This window comes from Schistocerca cancellata, chromosome 2, assembly GCF_023864275.1.
Source record: "Schistocerca cancellata isolate TAMUIC-IGC-003103 chromosome 2, iqSchCanc2.1, whole genome shotgun sequence".
Taxonomy (NCBI): Eukaryota; Metazoa; Arthropoda; class Insecta; order Orthoptera; family Acrididae; genus Schistocerca; species Schistocerca cancellata.
Genome location: NC_064627.1, coordinates 1,141,660,270 through 1,141,679,921, shown reverse-complemented (window position 1 = coordinate 1,141,679,921; position 19,652 = coordinate 1,141,660,270). Strand labels below are relative to the sequence as shown.

The following is a 19,652-nucleotide window of genomic DNA, read 5'->3' as shown; positions in this document are numbered from 1 at the left end:
AGGTTTTCCTTTTTATTAAGGTTTAGTGATAGTGAACTGGCTAGAGACTATTTATATGCTGATAAAAAATTGATTAACCGCTGTTTCTAAAACAATTTCTGATTTTACTGTATTGATTTCAAAATGTCTGTTTATGTTACTGAATGGATGTCATTCATTGACATACTAGCAAGAAAAATGAAACGTTGTGTAATGAAACCTTTTGGAACACCACATGCAGTTAGCTTTCAGTCAGGTAGGGATTCATAGATTGATTCTGGACTCTTTTCTGCTGTGACTTTCGATTCCTACGAGAGACGCACGTCAAGAAATAGAGGGTCATATTTTTAAATGTCTGAACACTATCACCATATGTTACACATGTTTAGCTGCTGCAGCAAGAACAGGACTACTTGGGAGACTCAATTGGACATTCTGTGGATCTTAAGGGGTTCTTACGTAATTTTATGGCTGGATATCACCGAGTAGCGTGTTGGTACGTTGGAAATCATTCAGCAAAAACTAGCATTCATAGTTCAGTTTCCATACTATTGTGCCCAATGTTCCGTAAGTGGAGGCTTGTGGCCAGCTTGAGACCTTATAGTTGAAGACCGTAATACATGTAGAAATTTGGAGTGCTTTATTCAACAGTAGCTGTCAAATAGCTAATGATGGTGAACGTGATGAAATTCTGTAGGTAGTGTTTGAAACAAAGTTGTTTTCTAAACAATGAAGTGAGCTATCCTCGCTTCAAACATATCTCTAACACTGAATCAACAATAAATCATCAGAGTCCGTATGATTAGACTCTACGAATAAATAACAAATGTTATAGCGTCTGTCTTTGTTCTCAATAAATATATGTCGAGTTGTTGTTGTTGTTGTTGTTGTTGTGCTCTTTAGTCCTGAGACTGGTTTGATGCAGCTGTACATGATACTCTATCCAGTGCAAGCTTTTTCATCTCTGAGTAACTACTGCAGCCTATATCCTTCTGAATCTGCTTATTGTATTCATCTCTTGGTCTCCCTCTATGATTTTTACCCTCCACGCTGCCCTCCGATACTAAATTGGTGACCCTTGATGCCTCAGAAAATGTCCTACCAACCGATCCCTTCTTCTTGTCAAGTTGTGCCACAAACTCTTCTTCTCCCCAAAGTTGTGCCACAAACTCCTCTTCTCCCCAATTCTATTCAATGCCTCCTCATTAGTTACGTGATCTACCCATCTAATCTTCAGCATTCTTCTGTAGCACCACATTTCGAAAGCTTCTATCCTCTTCTTGTCCAGACTATTTATCGTCCATGTTTCACTTCCGTACATGGCTACACTCCATACAAATACTTTCAGAAACGACTTCCTGACACTTAAATCTATACTCGATGTTAACAAATTCCTCTTCCTCAGAAACGTTTTCCTTACCATTGCCAGTCTACATTTTATATCCTCTCTACTTCGACCATCATCAGTTATTTTGCTCCCCAAATAGCAAAACTCCTTTACTACTTTAAGTGTCTCATTTCCCATTCTAATTCCCTCAGCATCACCTGAGTTAACTCGACTACATTCCATTATTCTCGTTTTGCTTTTGTTGATGTTCATCTTATATCCTCCTTTCAAGACACTGTCCATTCCGTTCAACTGCTCTTCCAAGTCCTTTGCTGTCTCTGACAAAATTACAATGTCATCGGCGAACCTCAAAGTTTTTATTTCTTCTCCATGGATTTAAATACCTACTCCGAATTTTTCTTTTGTTTCCTTCACTGCTTGCTCAGTATACTGATTGAATAACATCGGGGATAGGCTACAACCCTGTCTCACTCCCTTCCAACCACTGCTTTCCTTTCGTGCCTTTCGACTCTTATAACTGCCATCTGGTTTCTGTACAAATTGTAAATAGCCTTTCGCTCCCTGTATTTTGCCCCTGCTACCTTCAGAATTTGAATGAGAGTATTCCAGTCAACATTGTCAAAAGCTTTCTCTAAGTCTACGAATGCTAGGAACGTAGGTTTGCCTTTCCTTAATCTTTCTTCTAAGGTACGTCGTGTTCCAACATTTCTACGGAATCCAAACTGATCTTCCCCAAGGTCGGCTTCTACTACTTTTCCCATTCGTCTGTAAAGAATTCGCGTTAGTATTTTGCAACTGTGACGTACTAAACTGATAGTTCGGTAATTTTCACATCTGTCAACATCTGCTTTCTTTGGGATTGGAATTATTACATTCTTCTTGCAGTCTGAGGGTTTTTCGCCTGTCTCATACATCTTGCTCACCAGGTGGTAGAGGTTTGTCAAGACTAGCTCTCCCAAGGCTGTCAGTAGTTCTAATGGAATGTTGTCAACAGTTCATTACCAATACATTGTGGTCAGAGTCCACATCTGCCATTGGAAATGTCTTACAATTTCGAACCTGGTTCCTAAATCTCTGTCTTACCATTGTATAACCTATCTGATACCTTCTAGTATCTCCAGTATTCTTCCATGTATACAACCTTCTTTTATGATTCTTGAACCAAGTGTTAGCTATGATTAAGTTATACTCTATGCAAAATTCTCCCAGGCGGCTTCCTCTTTCATTTCTTAGCCCCAATCCATATTCACCTACTATGTTTCCTTCTCTCCCTTTTCCTACTACCGGATTCCAGTCACCCATGACTATTAAATTTTCGTCTCCTTTCACTACCTGAATAATTTCTTTTATCTCATCATACATTTCACCAATTTCTTCATCATCAGCAGAGCTAGTTGGCATATAAAATTGTACTACTGTAGTAGGAGTGGGCTTCGCGTCTATCTTGGCCACAATAATGCGTTCACTATGCCGTTTGTAGTATCTTACCCGTACACCTATTTTTTTATTCATTATTAAACCGACTCCAGCATTACACCTATTTGATTTTGTATTTATAACCCTGTATTCACCTGACCAAAAGTCTTGTTCCTCCTGCCACCGAACTTCACTAATTCCCACTATATCTAACTTTAACCTATCCATTTCCCTATTAAATTTTCTAACCTACCTGCCCGATTAAGGGTTCGGACATTCCACCCTCCGATCCGTAGAACGCCAGTTTTCTTTCTCCTGATAACGACGTCCTCCTCAGTAGTCCCCTCCCGGAGATCCGAATGGGGGACTATTTTACCTCCGGAATATTTTACCCAAGAGGACGCCATCATCATTTAATCATACAACAAAGCTGCATATATCATACACGATGTAAATAGTGTAAAAATTGTGAGTAGTTTCTCCAAACTCTTCCATTGCTTGTCTAAAGCTTGGGCAAAGAAAGCAAAATGAGAAATGAAGCGCATTATGTGAGCAAGTCTCTTTGACTGATTTTCTATCAATTGCACGTAGTTTGTTCCACAGAGGATAAGAGTCACAACGTACTACTATAAAATTGTGCAAAGTGAATTTTTCCAAGAAATCAATTTTTCCAGGAGATCCTCTAAGAGGATCTAGGCTTGTTTAACAATATAAGATAATGAACAGTTGAAAGTCTATCTCAACCAAAGTAAAACACAGGTGTACGTCTTCAAATATGGTCGACGAATGAGATATCATACACAGTTACCGGTATATTTCGTCCACAAAAAGAATTACTTAAGCGAAAGCAGTGTTTAATTTCAACTGATTTCGTTTTGCTTACTTGCTGTAGTGCTTATTTTTGTCACACAATTGTGTATACGGTGTAATTCTTATTAACCTTTAAAAATCCCTGAAGCGACTTAGATGACGCTGAGACAAGTAATTTAATATAAGGTATATGGGGTCGCAAATGTCGGGAAATACTCCAAAATTGGTTGACTTGTGATGGCACCAGATGACGTACTTCCCCGCACGTGGAGCTGTTGGGCTTGTCGATCCTACCTCGCTTGTTGGGGGCAATGCTACTTACACTTTTTTAATGGTATAGGTTTCTTTAGAACAAAGCTGCTAGTAGTTTCATTAGTGTCTATTCTTGCCATGAAAGTGCAGTAGTCGTTTTTAAATCGTAGGCCAGTATTTGAACACATTTTGTGTTAGTTACCAGCTGGATAGTCGCGATCTAGGCCTAGTTTAAAAACCTAACCCAGAAATCTTAGTAACGCGAATTCTCTCAAACCAAGACTCTACTACAGGATTCTGAGTAGGGGGGATTCATTGCCAGTGATGTAGGTAATATTTTATTTTCACTTGAGGGGGGAGGAGTAGTGTAGTGGCGAAGAACGTTAGAGAAATACAACAAGCTTTCTCTTCTGCGTCTGATATCGCACAGTATGCAGCAGGAAAATCTTGACTGAAGAGCAAGAAGGGAAAATATAGGGCCTTCAGGCAGTTCGAGGAAACAAGGAAGGAATTCATCAGCATCAAGGGAGACAGAGGGAAGGAGAGAAGTTTGGAACTGGCAGGAAGAGAGAGAATGCGATTTGATAGTTTCATTATAAACACTAAAGACAGATATCTACCAATGCCAGAGTTAAGTGGAGAAGAGCCTCATGTAGAACTAGGAGCCGGAAATGTGCAACACAGCTCAAATGGGACCAGGAGACATAGCAATATGCAAAATGTTAGGTAGAGGAAAGTACTGCTGCTAGGTGGCAACCATGGGCGATGTGTAGGCTTTCAGTTTCAGGAAACTTAAGGCAGTATACCACCCCATCAGCAATTTTAAACCAAATGCAGGACTAAGTCAAGTGATAGATGACTTACGATATTTATGTAAGGATTATTCGAAAGAGGATCTTAGTGAATGGGGCGGGTAACAGTTTGGATAGGGGTGGGTGCCCTGACTCGTGGTACTATTCCGGGTCATTATCGGCCACGCTTCAATAGAGCTGTGATAGTGATTAATGTGGGGTTAGAAACAGCACAGGTGTGCAGTCGGGAATATCAAAAGAGGGGTTTCAACTAGGCATGTCCTATATCTGAACAGGACTAGGAATGGAAGAATGGTACAGCTGATTCATGAAAGTATAAGGGGTGGATCTTGGGACATGCATCGTCAAACATTTGTTGTCATGGGTAGGAGAAGCACGTTTCTTTAAGGATAAATGCAGAAAACAGCTTTCCCTGCCTAAAACTATTTCCACCAGTTTAAAAACCCTTGTATTGAACACTCACAAGATAGAGTCTGATACAACAAATGCCGTACTCGTTACATAACATAAAAAAGCCACTCGATGAAATGACATGGGAAATTTCACAGGCTTTACAATCTTCCATCCAAATACGCAATCAATAAAAAAATAAAGTATAGCAATTTGAAGTTGAGCTCCATGCTTTGAACTGCACAGAAGTTTGTCTCACTGAGGATTTAATATTAACGTTATATGAAAGGACGCACCCTTACTGTAGGACTGCTTTAAACGGTGGATTTTCATATCGCAATTTAAATCAAGACATGACCTCAGTGTAGTATGCGATGACAAGTAGCTTGAAATAGTAGGTACTGAAATAACAGAGCTTGACATGAACAAGAAATTAATCATTTTGTTTGTGTATTGGTCATCTAATGGTCGTGTGGAACGTTTTTCAATAAATTAACAGAGGTTCTACATAAAGTTTCAACAAGAAGAAGCAACATAACTTTGTACTGAGATATAAACATAAACACAAATAGTTTTTGATGTTGCTGAGCAACAGTCGCACAGTATTTTTTAGAGGAACACACCACCATTTGACTGTTTTATTGCTTATTTACGTACAAGGACGGTTTCGGCCTTTTATTCCATTTTAAAGTATTTGATTTTCTGTCTTAAACAAATACTGCATGACATTTAATATGTTGTCAAGCTTAAAGTTGGCCATAGATTAAGAAAAATATTGGCTCCCCACGAAATGCCAGATGGTGATTTTACATCTGCTATTTCGTGGGTAGCCAATATTTTTCTTAATTTATGACCAACTTTCAGCTTGACAACTTGTTAAGTGTCCCGCAATTTATGTGAAACACACAAAATCAAGTACTTGAAAATGGCATAAAAGGCCAAAAATTGGGTTTTACTTAAATAAACGGTAAAACAATCAAATGTTGGTATGTTCCTTTAAAAAACGAACACAAATGTCACAAATGAAATTAGTAGGACCCTTGTAATGCTCCCTAGAGTGCCGAGATGCCCTTGCTGGCCAATAGTGGAACAAGGGTAAGTACAATGACCGCATCGGTAAACGACCATGTGGCCATAAATATGGATAGATAAATGTTTGATGTAGTTATCAAAGATCTTGAATTCTCAGACTTTTTCTATAAAATAATACCAGTAAAATCAAGTGTGGAAAAGTTCGTAAACTCCAGGCCTATGAAAGATGTTTTTTTCTGAAATCAAAACTGAAAAAAACTTTCGAAAAGAACTCGTAAACAAAAGCAGGAATGACTTATATAGGGAAACCAGTCAATGCAAAATTGTAAAGACATTTACAAAAGTATTAGTGTCATTAGTAATGTATCCCATAAACAAAAGGATAACAGCACGTTTTAGGGAGTCCTCTCAAACCCTTCAGTACCAGAGCTCATAAATTTCTGTCATGGGTATAAAAAGATTTCCAGGAAACTGCTGATCGTTACAAAAAGTGTTTTAATGACAAAGTATTATGAAATGCAGAGCGTAAAAACAGGACGATTGGGGATGATATTAAACAGGAAACAGGGAGAGACAAACAAAACCATAAAAATAAATTAATAAGGTAGGAGTACAGAGTAATACATGGCCCACACCACCTAGCAAACAATGTGAATGAGCATTTTTCAAGGGTTGCAGAGAAATCACAACATAAACTTCCAAAAACAAGTATATGCAAGAAGTACAATGATGTTATTACCAAACACAGGGTATGAAGTCAGTAAATGGTACAAAAACTAAAAAATTTAAAAAAATGCTGGTAAGTGCGAATAGGACCTGCGCTTTGACAATTCTGTACAAACTTCATTATGTATGTAGATGGTTCATTTGTAATCTACAGATATTGAGTGAGTTTGCATCAAAATATGTGACATAAATGGCCATATCTTTAGATCGCATTGACTCGGAAGCTTAATTTTTTTACACCTTTAAGAGGCCGCAAATCTCAATGTTTTACATAAATTTCAACTTGATACCTCTACACGTTACTGAGAAAAATGTGTCATAACAGACGGACAGACAAACTGAAAACAAAGTGGTCCTGTGTTTCCCCTTTATAGTGACTTAGGTATGGGACCCTAAAATAGTCGGTAGGCTTCGATGAGGAACCAACACGTGTGCTGCAACAAGCGCACAGGGTTCGGTATACAATCTCCCTTAAAGAACTTAATTAATGAGTCTTTCACATCAGGGAAGTTTCCTGAGGATTCAAAACAGCCAGTGTAGTGTCTCTACTAAAGAAAGGTAATGCAGAACACACAGAACACTAGACTCCCAGTTCCGTATGGCCATCATTCGCAAAAATGATAGAACCATTTAAGAAAGAAAGATTAACTAATTACTTGAATACATACAACACTGTAAGTGAACCACAGTTTGGATTCCGAAGCGTCAGAGATACTGAATCAGACATAGGAGAATTCACAAAAGTGGTAAGTGATGCACTTGACCAGGATCAGGGTGGCATACGCATACTCTTATATCTTTCTGAGAGTTTTGATACTGTTGACCACAAGATTCTACTAAATAAGCTAGCATCATCAGGAATAAAAGATGGAGCTAATGACTTTCCAGTCATACCTAGCAGATATAGTACAAACAGTAGAGGTAACAAAACGTCAGAAAAAGCTAAATATTCAGTGACAAAACTGTAAGAAACACATTAATATAAAGGTTTCTCAGGGTAGCATAGTAGGACCAATATTGTTCCATATGTACAGCAATAACTTTCCATGCAGTGTTAATCATGGAAAAAAATTCTCTTTGCTGATGACAGCAGTAATATAATCACAGAGAAAACAAGAGAACTCCTTGCAGAGAAAGCAAATGAAACTCCTCAAGGAAATTTGCAATAAGTCATTATTCAATAAGGTGACATTGAAATTTTCAGGCAGATTAAAACGGTATGTCGGACCAGGGCTTGAACATGAGACCTTTGCCTTTAACGGGAAAATTCCACGTTCGATTCCTGGTCTGGCATACAGTTTTAATCTTCCAGGAAGTTTCAAATAAGTGCACATTTTGCTAGAAAGTGAAAATTCATTCTGAAAACATCTCCACAGGCTGTGCCTAAGCCATGTCTCCGTACTATCCTTTCTTCCAGGAGTGCTAGTCTCGCAACGTATGCGGGCGAACATCTGTGAAGTATTGAAGATAGGTGATGATGTACTGACAGAAGTAAAGCAGTGAAGGCGGGTCGTGAGTCATTCTTGAATAGCTCAGTTGGCAGAACACTTGCTCGTGAGAGGCAAAGATCCCAGGTTCGAGATCCAGTCTAGCAAACAATTTTAATCAGCCAGCGCAAAATACGCTGCAGAAAGAATATTAATTCTGCTAAGTGACATCGAAAATAAATGCCACAAATTTCAAATAAATGCCACAAATGAAAATAATCAGAGGGAAAATGACGCTCTACAGACTGTGTAACAAACATAAAATTTCTATGAATGAATTCTGCTTCTCAGTTCAAGTGGTGTAAACTTACAAAGACACTTTAAAACATAATATCATCAGCATAGAGTCCTATTCACATCTACATCTACGTGTTTATCTGCTATTCACAATAAAGTGCCTGGCAGAGGGTTCAATGAACCACCTTCAAGCTGTCTCTCTACCGTTCCACTCTCGAACGGCACGCGGGAAAAACGAGCACTTAAATTTTTCTGTGCGAGCCATGATTTCACTTATTTTATCGTGATAATCATTCCTCCCTATGTGGGAGGCTGCCAACAGAATGTTTTCGCAATCGGAGGAGAAAATTGGTGATTGAAATTTCATGAGAAGATCCCGTAGCAACGATAAACGCCCATGTTTTAAGATTGCCACTCCAATACACGTATCATGTCTGTGGCACAATCTCCCCTATTCCGCGATAAAACAAAACGAGCTGCCCTTCTTTCAACTTTTTCGATGTCATCCATCAGTCCCACCTGCTGCGGATCCCACACCGCACAGCAATACTCCAGAATAGGGCGGACAAGTGTAGTGTAAGCAGTCTCTTTAGTAGAGCCGTTGCACCTTTCAAGTGTTCTACATCTACATGTACATTTATACTCCGCCACCCACCCAACAGTGTGTGGCGGAGGGCACTTTACGTGCCACTGTCATTACCTCCCTGTCCTGTTCCAGTCGCGTATGGTTCGCGGGAAGAACGACTGTCTGAAAGCCTCCGTGCGCGCTCTAATCTCTCTAATTTTACATTCGTGATCTGCTCGGGAGGTATAAGTAGGGGGAAGCAATATATTCGATACCTCATCCAGAAACGCACCCTCTCGAAACCTGGCGAGCAAGCAACACCGCTATGCAGAGGGCCTCTCTTGCAGAGTCTGCCACTTGAGTTTGTTAAACATCTCCGTAACGCTATCACGGTTACCAAATAACCCCGTGACGAAACGCGCCGCTCTTCTTTGGATCTTCTCTATCTCCTCCGTCAACCCGATCTGGTACGGATCCCACACTGATGAGCAATACTCAAGTATAGGTCGAACGAGTGTTTTGTAAGCCACCTCCTTTGTTGATGGACTACATTTTCTAAGGACTCTCCCAATGAATCTCAACCTTGTACCCGCCTTACCAACAATTAATTTTATATGATCATTCCACCTCAAATCGTTCCGCACGCATACTCCCAGATATTTTACAGAAGTAGCTGCTACCAGTGTTTGGTCTGCTGTCATATAATCATACAATAAAGGATCCTTCTTTCTATGTATTCGCAATACATTACATTTGTCTATGTTAAGGGTCAGTTGCCACTCCCTGCACCAAGTGCCTATCCACTGCAGATCTTCCTGCATTTCGCTACAATTTTCTAATGCTGCAACTTCTCTGTATACTACAGCATCATCCGCGAAAAGCCGCATGGAACTTCCGACACTATCTACTAGGTCATTTATATATATTGTGAAAAGCAATGGTCCCATAACACTCCCCTGTGGCACGCCAGAGGTTACTTTAACGTCTGTAGACGTCTCTCCATTGATAACAACATGCTGTGTTCTGTTTGCTAAAAACTCTTCAATCCAGTCACACAGCTGGTCTGATATTCTGTAGGCTCTTACTTTGTTTATCAGGCGACAGTGCGGAACTGTATCGAACGCCTTCCGGAAGTCAAGAAAAGTAGCATCTACCTGGGAGCCTGTATCTAATATTTTCTGGGTCTCATGAACAAATAAAGCGAGTTGGGTCTCACACGATCGCTGTTTCCGGAATCCATGTTGATTCCTACATAGTAGATTCTGGGTTTCCAAAAACGACATGATACTCGATCAAAAAACATGTTCTAAAATTCTACAACAGATCGACGTCAGAGATATAGGTCTATAGTTTTGCGCATCTGCTCGACGACCCTTCTTGAAGACTGGTACTACTTGTGTTCTTTTCCAATCATTTGGAACCTTGCGTTCCTCTAGAGACTTGCGGTACACGGCTGTTAGAAGGGGGACAAGTTCTTTCGCGTACTCTGTGTAGAATCGAATTGGTATTCCGTCAGGTACAGTGGACTTTCCTCTGTTGAGTGATTCCAGTTGCTTTTCTATTCCTTGGACACTTATTTCGATGTTAGCCATTTTTTCGTTTGTGCGAGGATCTAGAGAAGGAACTGCAGTGCGGTCTTCCTCTGTGAAACAGCTTTGGAAAAAGGTGTTATTATTTCAGCTTTACGCGTGTCATCCTCTGTTTCAATACCTTCATCATCCCGGAGTGTCTGGATATGCTGTTTCGAGCCACTTACTGATTTAACGTAAGACCAGAACTTCCTAGGATTTTCTGTCAAGTCGGTACATAGAATTTTACTTTCGAATTCAATGAACGCTTCTCGCATAGCCCTCCTTACGCTAACTTTGACATCGTTTAGCTTCTGTTTGTCAGAGAGGTTTTGGCTGCGTTTAAACTTGGAGTGAAGCTCTCTTTGCTTTCGCAGTAGTTTCCTAACTTTGTTGTTGTACCACGGTGGGTTTTTCCGTCCCTCACAGTTTTACTCGGCACGTACCTGTCTAAAACGCATTTTACGATTGCCTTGAACTTTTTCCATAAACACTCAACATTGTCAGTGTCGGAACAGAAATTTTCGTTTTGATCTGTTAGGTAGTCTGAAATCTGCCTTCTATTACTCTTGCTAAACAGATAAACCTTCCTCCCTTTTTTTATATTCCTATTAACTTCCATATTCACGGATGCTGCAACGGCCTTATGATCACTGATTCCCTGTTCTGCACATACAGAGTCGAAAAGTTCGGGTCTGTTTGTTATCAGTAGGTTCAAGATGTTATCTCCACGAGTCGGTTCTCTGTTTAATTGCTCGAGGTAATTTTCGGATGGTGCACTCAGTATAATGTCACTCGATGCTCTGTCCCTACCACCCGTCCTAAACATCTGAGTGTCCCAGTCTATATCTGGTAAATTGAAATCTCCACCTAAGACTATAACATGCTGAGAAAATTTATGTGAGATGTATTCCAAATTTTCTCTCAGTTGTTCTGCCACTAATGCTGCTGAGTCGGGAGGTCGGGAAAAGGAGGCAATTATTAACCTAGCTCGGTTGTTGAGTGTAACCTCCACCCATAATAATTCACAGGAACTATCTACTTCTACTTCACTACAGGATAAACTACTACTAACAGCGACGAACACTCCACCACCGGTTGCATGCAATCTATCCTTTCTAAACACCGTCTGTACCTTTGTAAAACTTTCGGCAGAATTTATCTCTGGCTTCAGCCAGCTTTCTGTCCCTATAACGATTTCAGCTTCGGTGCTTTCTATCAGCGCGTGAAGTTCCGGTACTTTACCAACGCAGCTTCGACAGTTTACAATTACAATACCGATTGCTGCTTGGTCCCTGCATGTCCTGACTTTGCCCCGCACCCGTTGAGGCTGTTGCCCTTTCTGTACTTGCCCAAGGCCATCTAACCTAAAAAAACCGCCCAGCCCACGCCACACAACCCCTGCTACCCGTGTAGCCGCTTGTTGCGTGTAGTGGACTCCTGACCTATCCAGCGGAACCCGAAACCCCGCCACCCTATGGCGCAAGTCGAGGAATCTGCAGCCCACATGGTCGCAGGACCGTCTCAGCCTCTGATTCAGACCCTCCACTCGGCTCTGTACCAAAGGTCCGCAGTCAGTCCTGTCGACGATGCTGCAGATGGTGAGCTCTGCTTTCATCCCGCTAGCGAGACTGGCAGTCTTCACCAAATCAGATAGCCGCTGGAAGCCAGAGAGGATTTCCTCCGATGCATAGCGACACACATCATTGGTGCCGACATGAGCGACCACCTGCAGATGGGTGCACCCTGTACCCTTCATGGCATCCGGAAGGACCCTTTCCACATCTGGAATGACTCCCCCCGGTATGCACACGGAGTGCACATTGGTTTTCTTCCCCTCTCTTGCTGCCATATCCCTAAGGGGCCCCATTATGCGCCTGACGTTGGAGCTCCCAACTACCAGTAAGCCCACCCTCTGCGACCGCCTGGATCTTGCAGACTGAGGGGCAACCTCTGGAACAGGACAAGCAGCCATGTCAGGCCGAAGATCAGTATCAGCCTGAGACAGAGCCTGAAACTGGTTCGTCAGATAAACTGGAGAGGCCTTCCGTTCAGCCCTCCGGAATGTCTTTCGCCCCCTGCCACACCTCGAGAAGACCTCCCACTCTACCACAGGTGAGGGATCAGCCTCAATGTGGGCAGTATCCCGGGCAGCCACAGTCGTAGCTCGATCGGGGGATGCGTGGCCGTCGAGCTGGCCGTCCCCGACAAACCCCCATCCGGACCCCCACAGTGATGCCCATTGGCAACAGCCTCAAGCTGTGCGACCGAAGCCAACACTGCCTGAAGCTGGGAGCGAAGGGATGCCAACTCAGCCTGCATCCGAACACAGCAGTTGCAGTCCCTATCCATGCTAAAAACTGTAGTGCAAAGAACGTCTGAACTAATCTACAGAGAGCGCAAACAAATCGACACAAAATTTAAACGGTTATTAAAATACAAGATTGCCTAGTAAATGCAGTAATGCTGCTACTTGCGCACTGCTGACACACTGCTCGGCGGCGGAAGGAGACTACGCGATTTTACACTGTTCAGGTACTAAAACGCGATGCAACTATCAAATACGATAATACGCCCGAAATTTATGAATTAAACAATGCAAGTACCAAAAACACGCAAAGAAATTAAGAATTAAACTATGTAACAAATGAGTGAGCTAGGAGTATACGACTTGCTGCTGCAGCTGCTTATCCAACGGCGGCAGGGAGCACACTGACTGTGACCAACCGACACTGGCCGTTCAAAACAAAAACAGAAGACAAACGACTACGCGATTTTACACCATTCAGGTACTAAAACGCGATGCTACAACTCTCAAATACTATAATACGCCCGAAATTTATGAATTAAACAATGCAAGTACCAAAAACACGCAAAGAAATTAAGAATTAAACTGTGTAACGAATGAGTGAGCTAGGAGTATACGACTTGCTGCTGCAGCTGCTTATCCAACGGCGGGAGGGAGCACATTCTGCCAATGAATCGCAGTCTCTGGTTTGCTTTACCCACAACACTATTTATGTGTTCGTTCCAATTTAAGTTATTTGTAACTGTAATTACTAAGTATTTAGTTGAATTTACAGCCTTCAGGTTTGTGTGACTTAACGCGTAATCGGAATTTAGTTTATTTCTTTTAGTACTCATGTGAATAACTTCACACTTTTCTATATTCAGGGTCACTTGCCACTTTTCGCACCGTAGCGATATCTTGTCCAAATGATTTTGCAATTCGTGTTGGTCATCTGATGACTTTACACGACGATAAATGACAGCATCATCTGCAAACAATCTAAGACGGCTATCAGATTGTCTCCTATGTCGTTAATATAGATCAGGAACAATAGAGGGCCTATAACACTTCCTTGAGGAACGCCGGATATTACTTCTGTTTTACTCGATGATTTTCCGTCTATTACTACGAACTGTGACCTTTCCGACAGAAAATCCCGAATCCAGTCGCACAACTGAGGCTATATTCCATAGGCACGCAGTTGGGTAAGGAGACGCTTTTGAGGAAATCTAAAAATGTGGAATCAATTTGATATGCCCTGTCGATAGCACTCATTACTTCATGAGTATAAATGGCTAGTTGTGTTTCACAAGAAAGGTATCTTCTGAATCCTTTTTGACTGTGTGTCAATACATCGTTTTCTTCGAGGTACTTCGTAATGATCAAACACAGTAAACGTTCCAGAACCCTACCGGAAATCGACGTTAGTGATATAGGGCTGCAATTCAGTGGATTAGTGCTACTTCCCTTTCCGGGCATTGGTGTGACTTGAGCAGTTTTGCAGTCTTTAGATACGGATCTTTCTGTGAGCGAGCGGTTGTATGTGTTTGCTAAATATGGAGCTACTGTAGCACCATTCTCTGAAAGGAACCTGACTGGTATACAATCTGGACCGCAGGCCTGTACTTCATTAAGTGATTTAAGCTGCTTTGCTACACGGAGTATATCTACTTCTATGTTTCTCATCATGGCAGTTGTTCTTGATTGGACTTCAGGAATATTTACATCGCCTTCTTTGGTGAAGGAGTTTCTGAAAACCGTGTTTAATAACTCTGCTTTTGTGGCACTGTCATCAGTGACTTCACCGTTGTTATCGCGCAGTGAAGGTATTGATTACATCTTATGTCGTAACATGCAGTCAGTTGGTGACCGAACCGCACAATAACCCTGGGTTCGGTGTGTGGGGGGGGGGGGGAGGGGGGGAGGGGGGGCGGTGGGGTGAGTGGACTGCTGTGGCCTGTTGTTGGGTTGTGGACCACTGAGGGCTACGGCGGGACGAAGCCTCTCCGTCTTTTCTAGGTTCCCATTTCCATACGCAATACACAACACACTCTCTAGGCAGATACTAATCAAATTTACTTGCGGGTCACGCAATAAAGTACCGTGTGCAATATGTTAGAAATCACAGCCATAACTGCACCCTCAACACCGGCGAGCCACACGTTCGAAAAAGTCAAGTGTGTGCTCCGACCGATAGGACCACTTGACAACTGTTTGCAGAGTATAGATGTAGTTGTAGATATCTTGTTTTCCTTTTGCTTTACGTGTATCACATTTTCTGCAGTTTTGTCATACGCTAAAAAGAACTATAAAATTATTTCAAGACGGATAATGTAACTGGCATTTCTTACAGTTCTTAATATTCTTTCTTTCCTTTACTAAGGAATTTTTTCTGCTTTTTAGGAAAGGAATGGCAGGCCATGCGCTCGACACTCTCTCCGGCTTACACGACAATGAAGATGAAGAATATGTTCGTGCTGATGTCTGAAATTGGCCAGCAAGTGGTTGACTATTTGATGAAAGTAACCAACGAAGATGAAGGTAATTTCAAATGATCAATGTTCACATTGCTTTTGGACTTACAAGAATCAGCTAATGGACGTGGAAATTACTTAGAGTACATTAAAATGATGGATGAATCTGGGACTTGGATTCACCTGTACCAGCCTCAGCAGTAACCACGTCTCATGACTTATTCTGGGAATTTTTTACATCTCTGGAACACTTCCTTATCTATGTACATCGAATGTTTTTTTAGGTGGTAGTGGAACACTTCGGTACAAATGCAATTGGATTCATCAAAATAGTTGCCATTCTGAGATCCAGCTCAGTTTTTACTAATTACTATAATCAGCTGGTGGGAGTTTATTTCAGCACAGATGATCGTGCCACTTTGAACATTGTGTTGTGACGCTCAAAATCCTTGCTTCAAGGATTACTTTTACTCATAATGAATTGAACATTTCGTTCATTGGTGAGCAACACGTGTCTGCGTCCACTGTATTACCAGTTCTTTTTTTTTTCCTTTATTGTAATTTCATTCCACCGCCCAACATGGGTTGGGGAGGGCTGGCAGCGGCACAATCTGCCGCGCTCCAGCCGAGTGGCATACAAATAACAAGAGGAGACTTACACATAAAAATGGCGGAAAAAGGGGATATAAAAACACAGTAAATGGAGACAATGGAAGTTAAAATACACACCAATAAGGAGACGTTCATTGGGGGACAGTTAAAAAAGTCGTGATCAATTTAAAATAACACATTCAGCAATTTGTGGGGCACTTAAAATACTCTGGAGTCACACACATAAGTTAAAAGTCGGACACAGAGAGAGAGAGAGAGAGAGACACTTAAAAAAATCACTGTAAGCGATGGAGCACACATGAAAAATAAAAACTGCTGTTAGGGACCTGTCGAGGGATGGGAGGTCTCAGAGGAGAGAAAAAGAAAAGAGAGGAAGGTGCAGTGGGGGGGGGGGCTGGTGGAGGGGGGGGGAAGGAAAATAGAGGGCAGGGGGCACACCAAGAGGTAGGAGATTGGCGGGGTGGGAGAGGGAAGGCAAGTCAGGAGGGAGCCCAGAGACACAGAAGGGGGCCACAGGGAAGGGGGGTGAAGGGGGGAGGAAAACTGCTCAGGGGATGAGGAGGGGAGAGAGAGCCCTGATGAGGAGGAGGGAGAAGGTGAGGTTAGAGTTTGTAGGAGGAGTAGATATCAGGGCGAAGCTTATAATCTGGGAGAGGTAGGTGCTGGAAGTTGCATTGGGAAAGGAGGTAGGGGTTGTGGAGATGGAGAGAACATGGGACACTACGGTAAAGGTGCGGCAACAGGCTGGGGCTGGAGAGGAAGGGGGGACCAGGGGGTGGGGAAGATGATGTACAGGATGTGTTCAAGGATAAGAAGAAGATGGGGGAAGGGGATGAAGTAGTAGAGGATGGACGGCAAATACGGAAGATGAGGTGGAGTGCATGGCATTGTAGGACTTGGAGGGCTTTATAGAATCTGAGAGGGGTGGAAGTCCAAGTGATGCTGCCATAACAAAGGATGGGGCGGATCAAGGATTTGTAGGTGTGAAGGATGGTGAAAGGATGCAATCCTCATGCCTGGCAGAGTCTATTGTGGGTTTTGTATTGGATTGTAAGGAGGTGGGGACTCCAGGTGAGGTGATGGTCGAGGGTGAGGCCAAGGTATTTCAGGCTAGGAGTAAGGTGGATAAGACGAGCATATAAAGTGAAGTAAAAATCGTGGAGCTGGAAGGAGCAGGTTGAATTACTTATGATGATTGCCTGGGTCTTGGAGGGATTGATGCGAAGGAGCCACTGGTTGTACCTGGTGGTGAACTGGTCGAGGTGGGATTTGATGGGTACGTTTAGACTGCTGAAGGGTAGGATAAAGGGCCAGGAAGTAGGTGTCAGCAAATTGGAGGAGGTGAACAGGCGGGGCAGATTTGGGCAGATTGGCAGTATACAGGAGATAGAGAACAGCCCTTGGGGCACACTGGCTGTGGGATAGAAGGTACAGGAGCTGGTATTGTGGATAGTGACATAGGAGGGACGATGGGAGAGGGAGGAAGCAACGAGACAGACGAAACTGATGGGAAGTGCATAGGTCTGGAGTTTGAAGGGGAGTCCAGGATACCAGACATGGTCATAAGCGTTCTGGAGGTAGAGGGAAACAAAGATAGCAGAGTGACAGGAGTTAAGTTGGAGGGACAGGAGATTGGTAAGGTTAAGGAGCTGGTTGTCAGCTAAGAAGGAGGACCAGAAGGTGGTGCTGGTTAAGGTGGTGATGAATACAACAGGAGAGTATTAACTCAAAGATGTCACTGAACATGATAAGGAAGATGGGATGATGGGAAGAGATGTCAGAGGGGGTTTTGTTGGGCTTAGGGAACAGCAGGACATGGGAAGTCTTCTATGGGTCAGGGTTAAAAGCTGGTGGAAAGGAACATGTTGTACTGGGTAGCAAGGGCAGCCAGGAAGGACAGGGGGGGGGGGGGGGAAGATTCCTTGAGTTGGCAGTAGCTGACACAGTCATGACCAGGAGCAGTGTTGCGTTTGGTGCAGAGGACAAGTTTCACATCATGTGCAGTAATGGGAGTATTTATGTCTGAAGGGGGTAACAGATCCAAGTACTGAAAACAGGTAGCAAGTGGCAGGACAAAGGTATCAGTGCATTCAAGGACAGTGGGGAAGAAGGGGTAACAAAATGGTGATCATGAGGAATGGAGAAGACCTTGGAGAGGTCAGAAGTAAAATGGTTAGCCTTACTGAGGGTGTCAGGGAAGGGGTGGTTGTGATGGTGAAGCGGGTATTGCAGGGTAGGATGGTTATCAGTAAGGCGGTGGAAAGCAGACCAGTACTTGGAGGAGTTGACAGAGAGGATGAAGTTGAGGCATGTACATGTCTGGCGCCAGACCCGGCGTTTCATTGCTGTGAGGAGGTTGAGGATGTGTTGTTATAATTGCTGGTGGTGGAGGAGTGAATTCTGGTCACAGGAGCAGAGGAAGGAGCGGTAGAGCCTGCAGGATTCATGGAGAAGAAGGTTGGCCTGTGGAGGAAGTGTTGGGTGGTGAGGGTGGATGTGTTTGGTAAGAACTTGGGCCTCCATAGAGTCAGTGATGGTCTTCTGGTGGAAGGAAGAGGCATGGGGGACATCAGCAGGATGGTGAAAGGTAAGGGGGTGGTTTTCGACATGTGAAACAATGGATTCCCAGTAGGCATCCCAGTTTCTTTGGTGGTAGTCATTGCCAGACTTCAGAGAGGCAGCAGAGCAGGTGACAGGATGGGGGCCATGGGCTGAGGAGAAGGTGAGAAGGATGGGGAGGTGGTCACTACCAATGAGATCGAGGATGTCCATGGTGATACAACCAAGAAGATTGGGGGAAGCAAGGATGACATCCAGGGTGGAGTTACTTTCAGGATGGGTGTGCTGCACGAGGGGATCAAGATCACTGTGGAGGGTTGAAAGGAACTGATGCCACCGCCAGAGGGTCATAGCTGTGGATGTTGAGGTCGGCAGCAGTCACATAGGTGGAGAAGGTATGCTCAACAAGGGAAATGAAGTTGTAGGGGAGAGGAGCTGTAGGGCAGATATAGTTGGTGGCACAGGTGATGGTGAGGGAGGGAAAAAAGATGCTGAGGAGAAGGTGTTCGGTCGGGTCATTGAGTAGGGGTTGTGGCTGGACAGGGAGATGATTGAGATGTTCAATAGTGACACCACCTCATGCCAGGGGAAGGGGGTTGGTGCAGTGAAGGAAATAGGGAGAGATGGAGACAACATGATAAGGTTGGAGGAAGGTTTCATTAAGAATGAATCAGTCGACGTGGTGCAGGACAGGGCATGCATGAAGAGATATTTGTTGGCAGCGAGGGAGCGAATGTTTAGGTAGAGGAGACGATACTGTTTTCACACCAGGAGGTGGGAGGGGGAAAGGAGTGGGGGGGGGGGGGAGGAGAAACGGGCTTAAACGAGGGTATCTAGGTGGGTGAAAGTAAAGTGGGCCTGGTTGTGGGAGGAGGTGGCGTGCAAGTAGGTATTCAAATGGAAGACAGAGGGAGCGGCGAGGGAGATTTGCTGGAGGATGTGGGGGCGTAGGAAGGGGAGGATATTCTGCAGGACGATGGTCAGGAACCAGATGATGTCTTCAACCGTAGGGGGAGGGCAGAGGGAATTGTTGGGGTGGATGGGCTGGTCGATGGGGCGAACAGGGACATTGAGCTCAGGGTTGGTGGGAGGGGG

General features: G+C 43.3%; 1 protein-coding gene across 1 annotated transcript in view; it reads left to right on the top strand.

Annotated features, from left to right (window-relative positions):
- The window catches only part of LOC126161280 (cytochrome P450 9e2-like), a 75,145-nt gene that overhangs the window by 11,215 nt on the left and 44,278 nt on the right, over positions 1 to 19,652 (top strand). Inside the window, exon 2 of the mRNA XM_049917019.1 lies at positions 15,316 to 15,453. Coding sequence (XP_049772976.1) covers positions 15,316 to 15,453 — 138 coding nt within the window. The remainder of the gene's footprint in view (positions 1 to 15,315; positions 15,454 to 19,652) is intronic.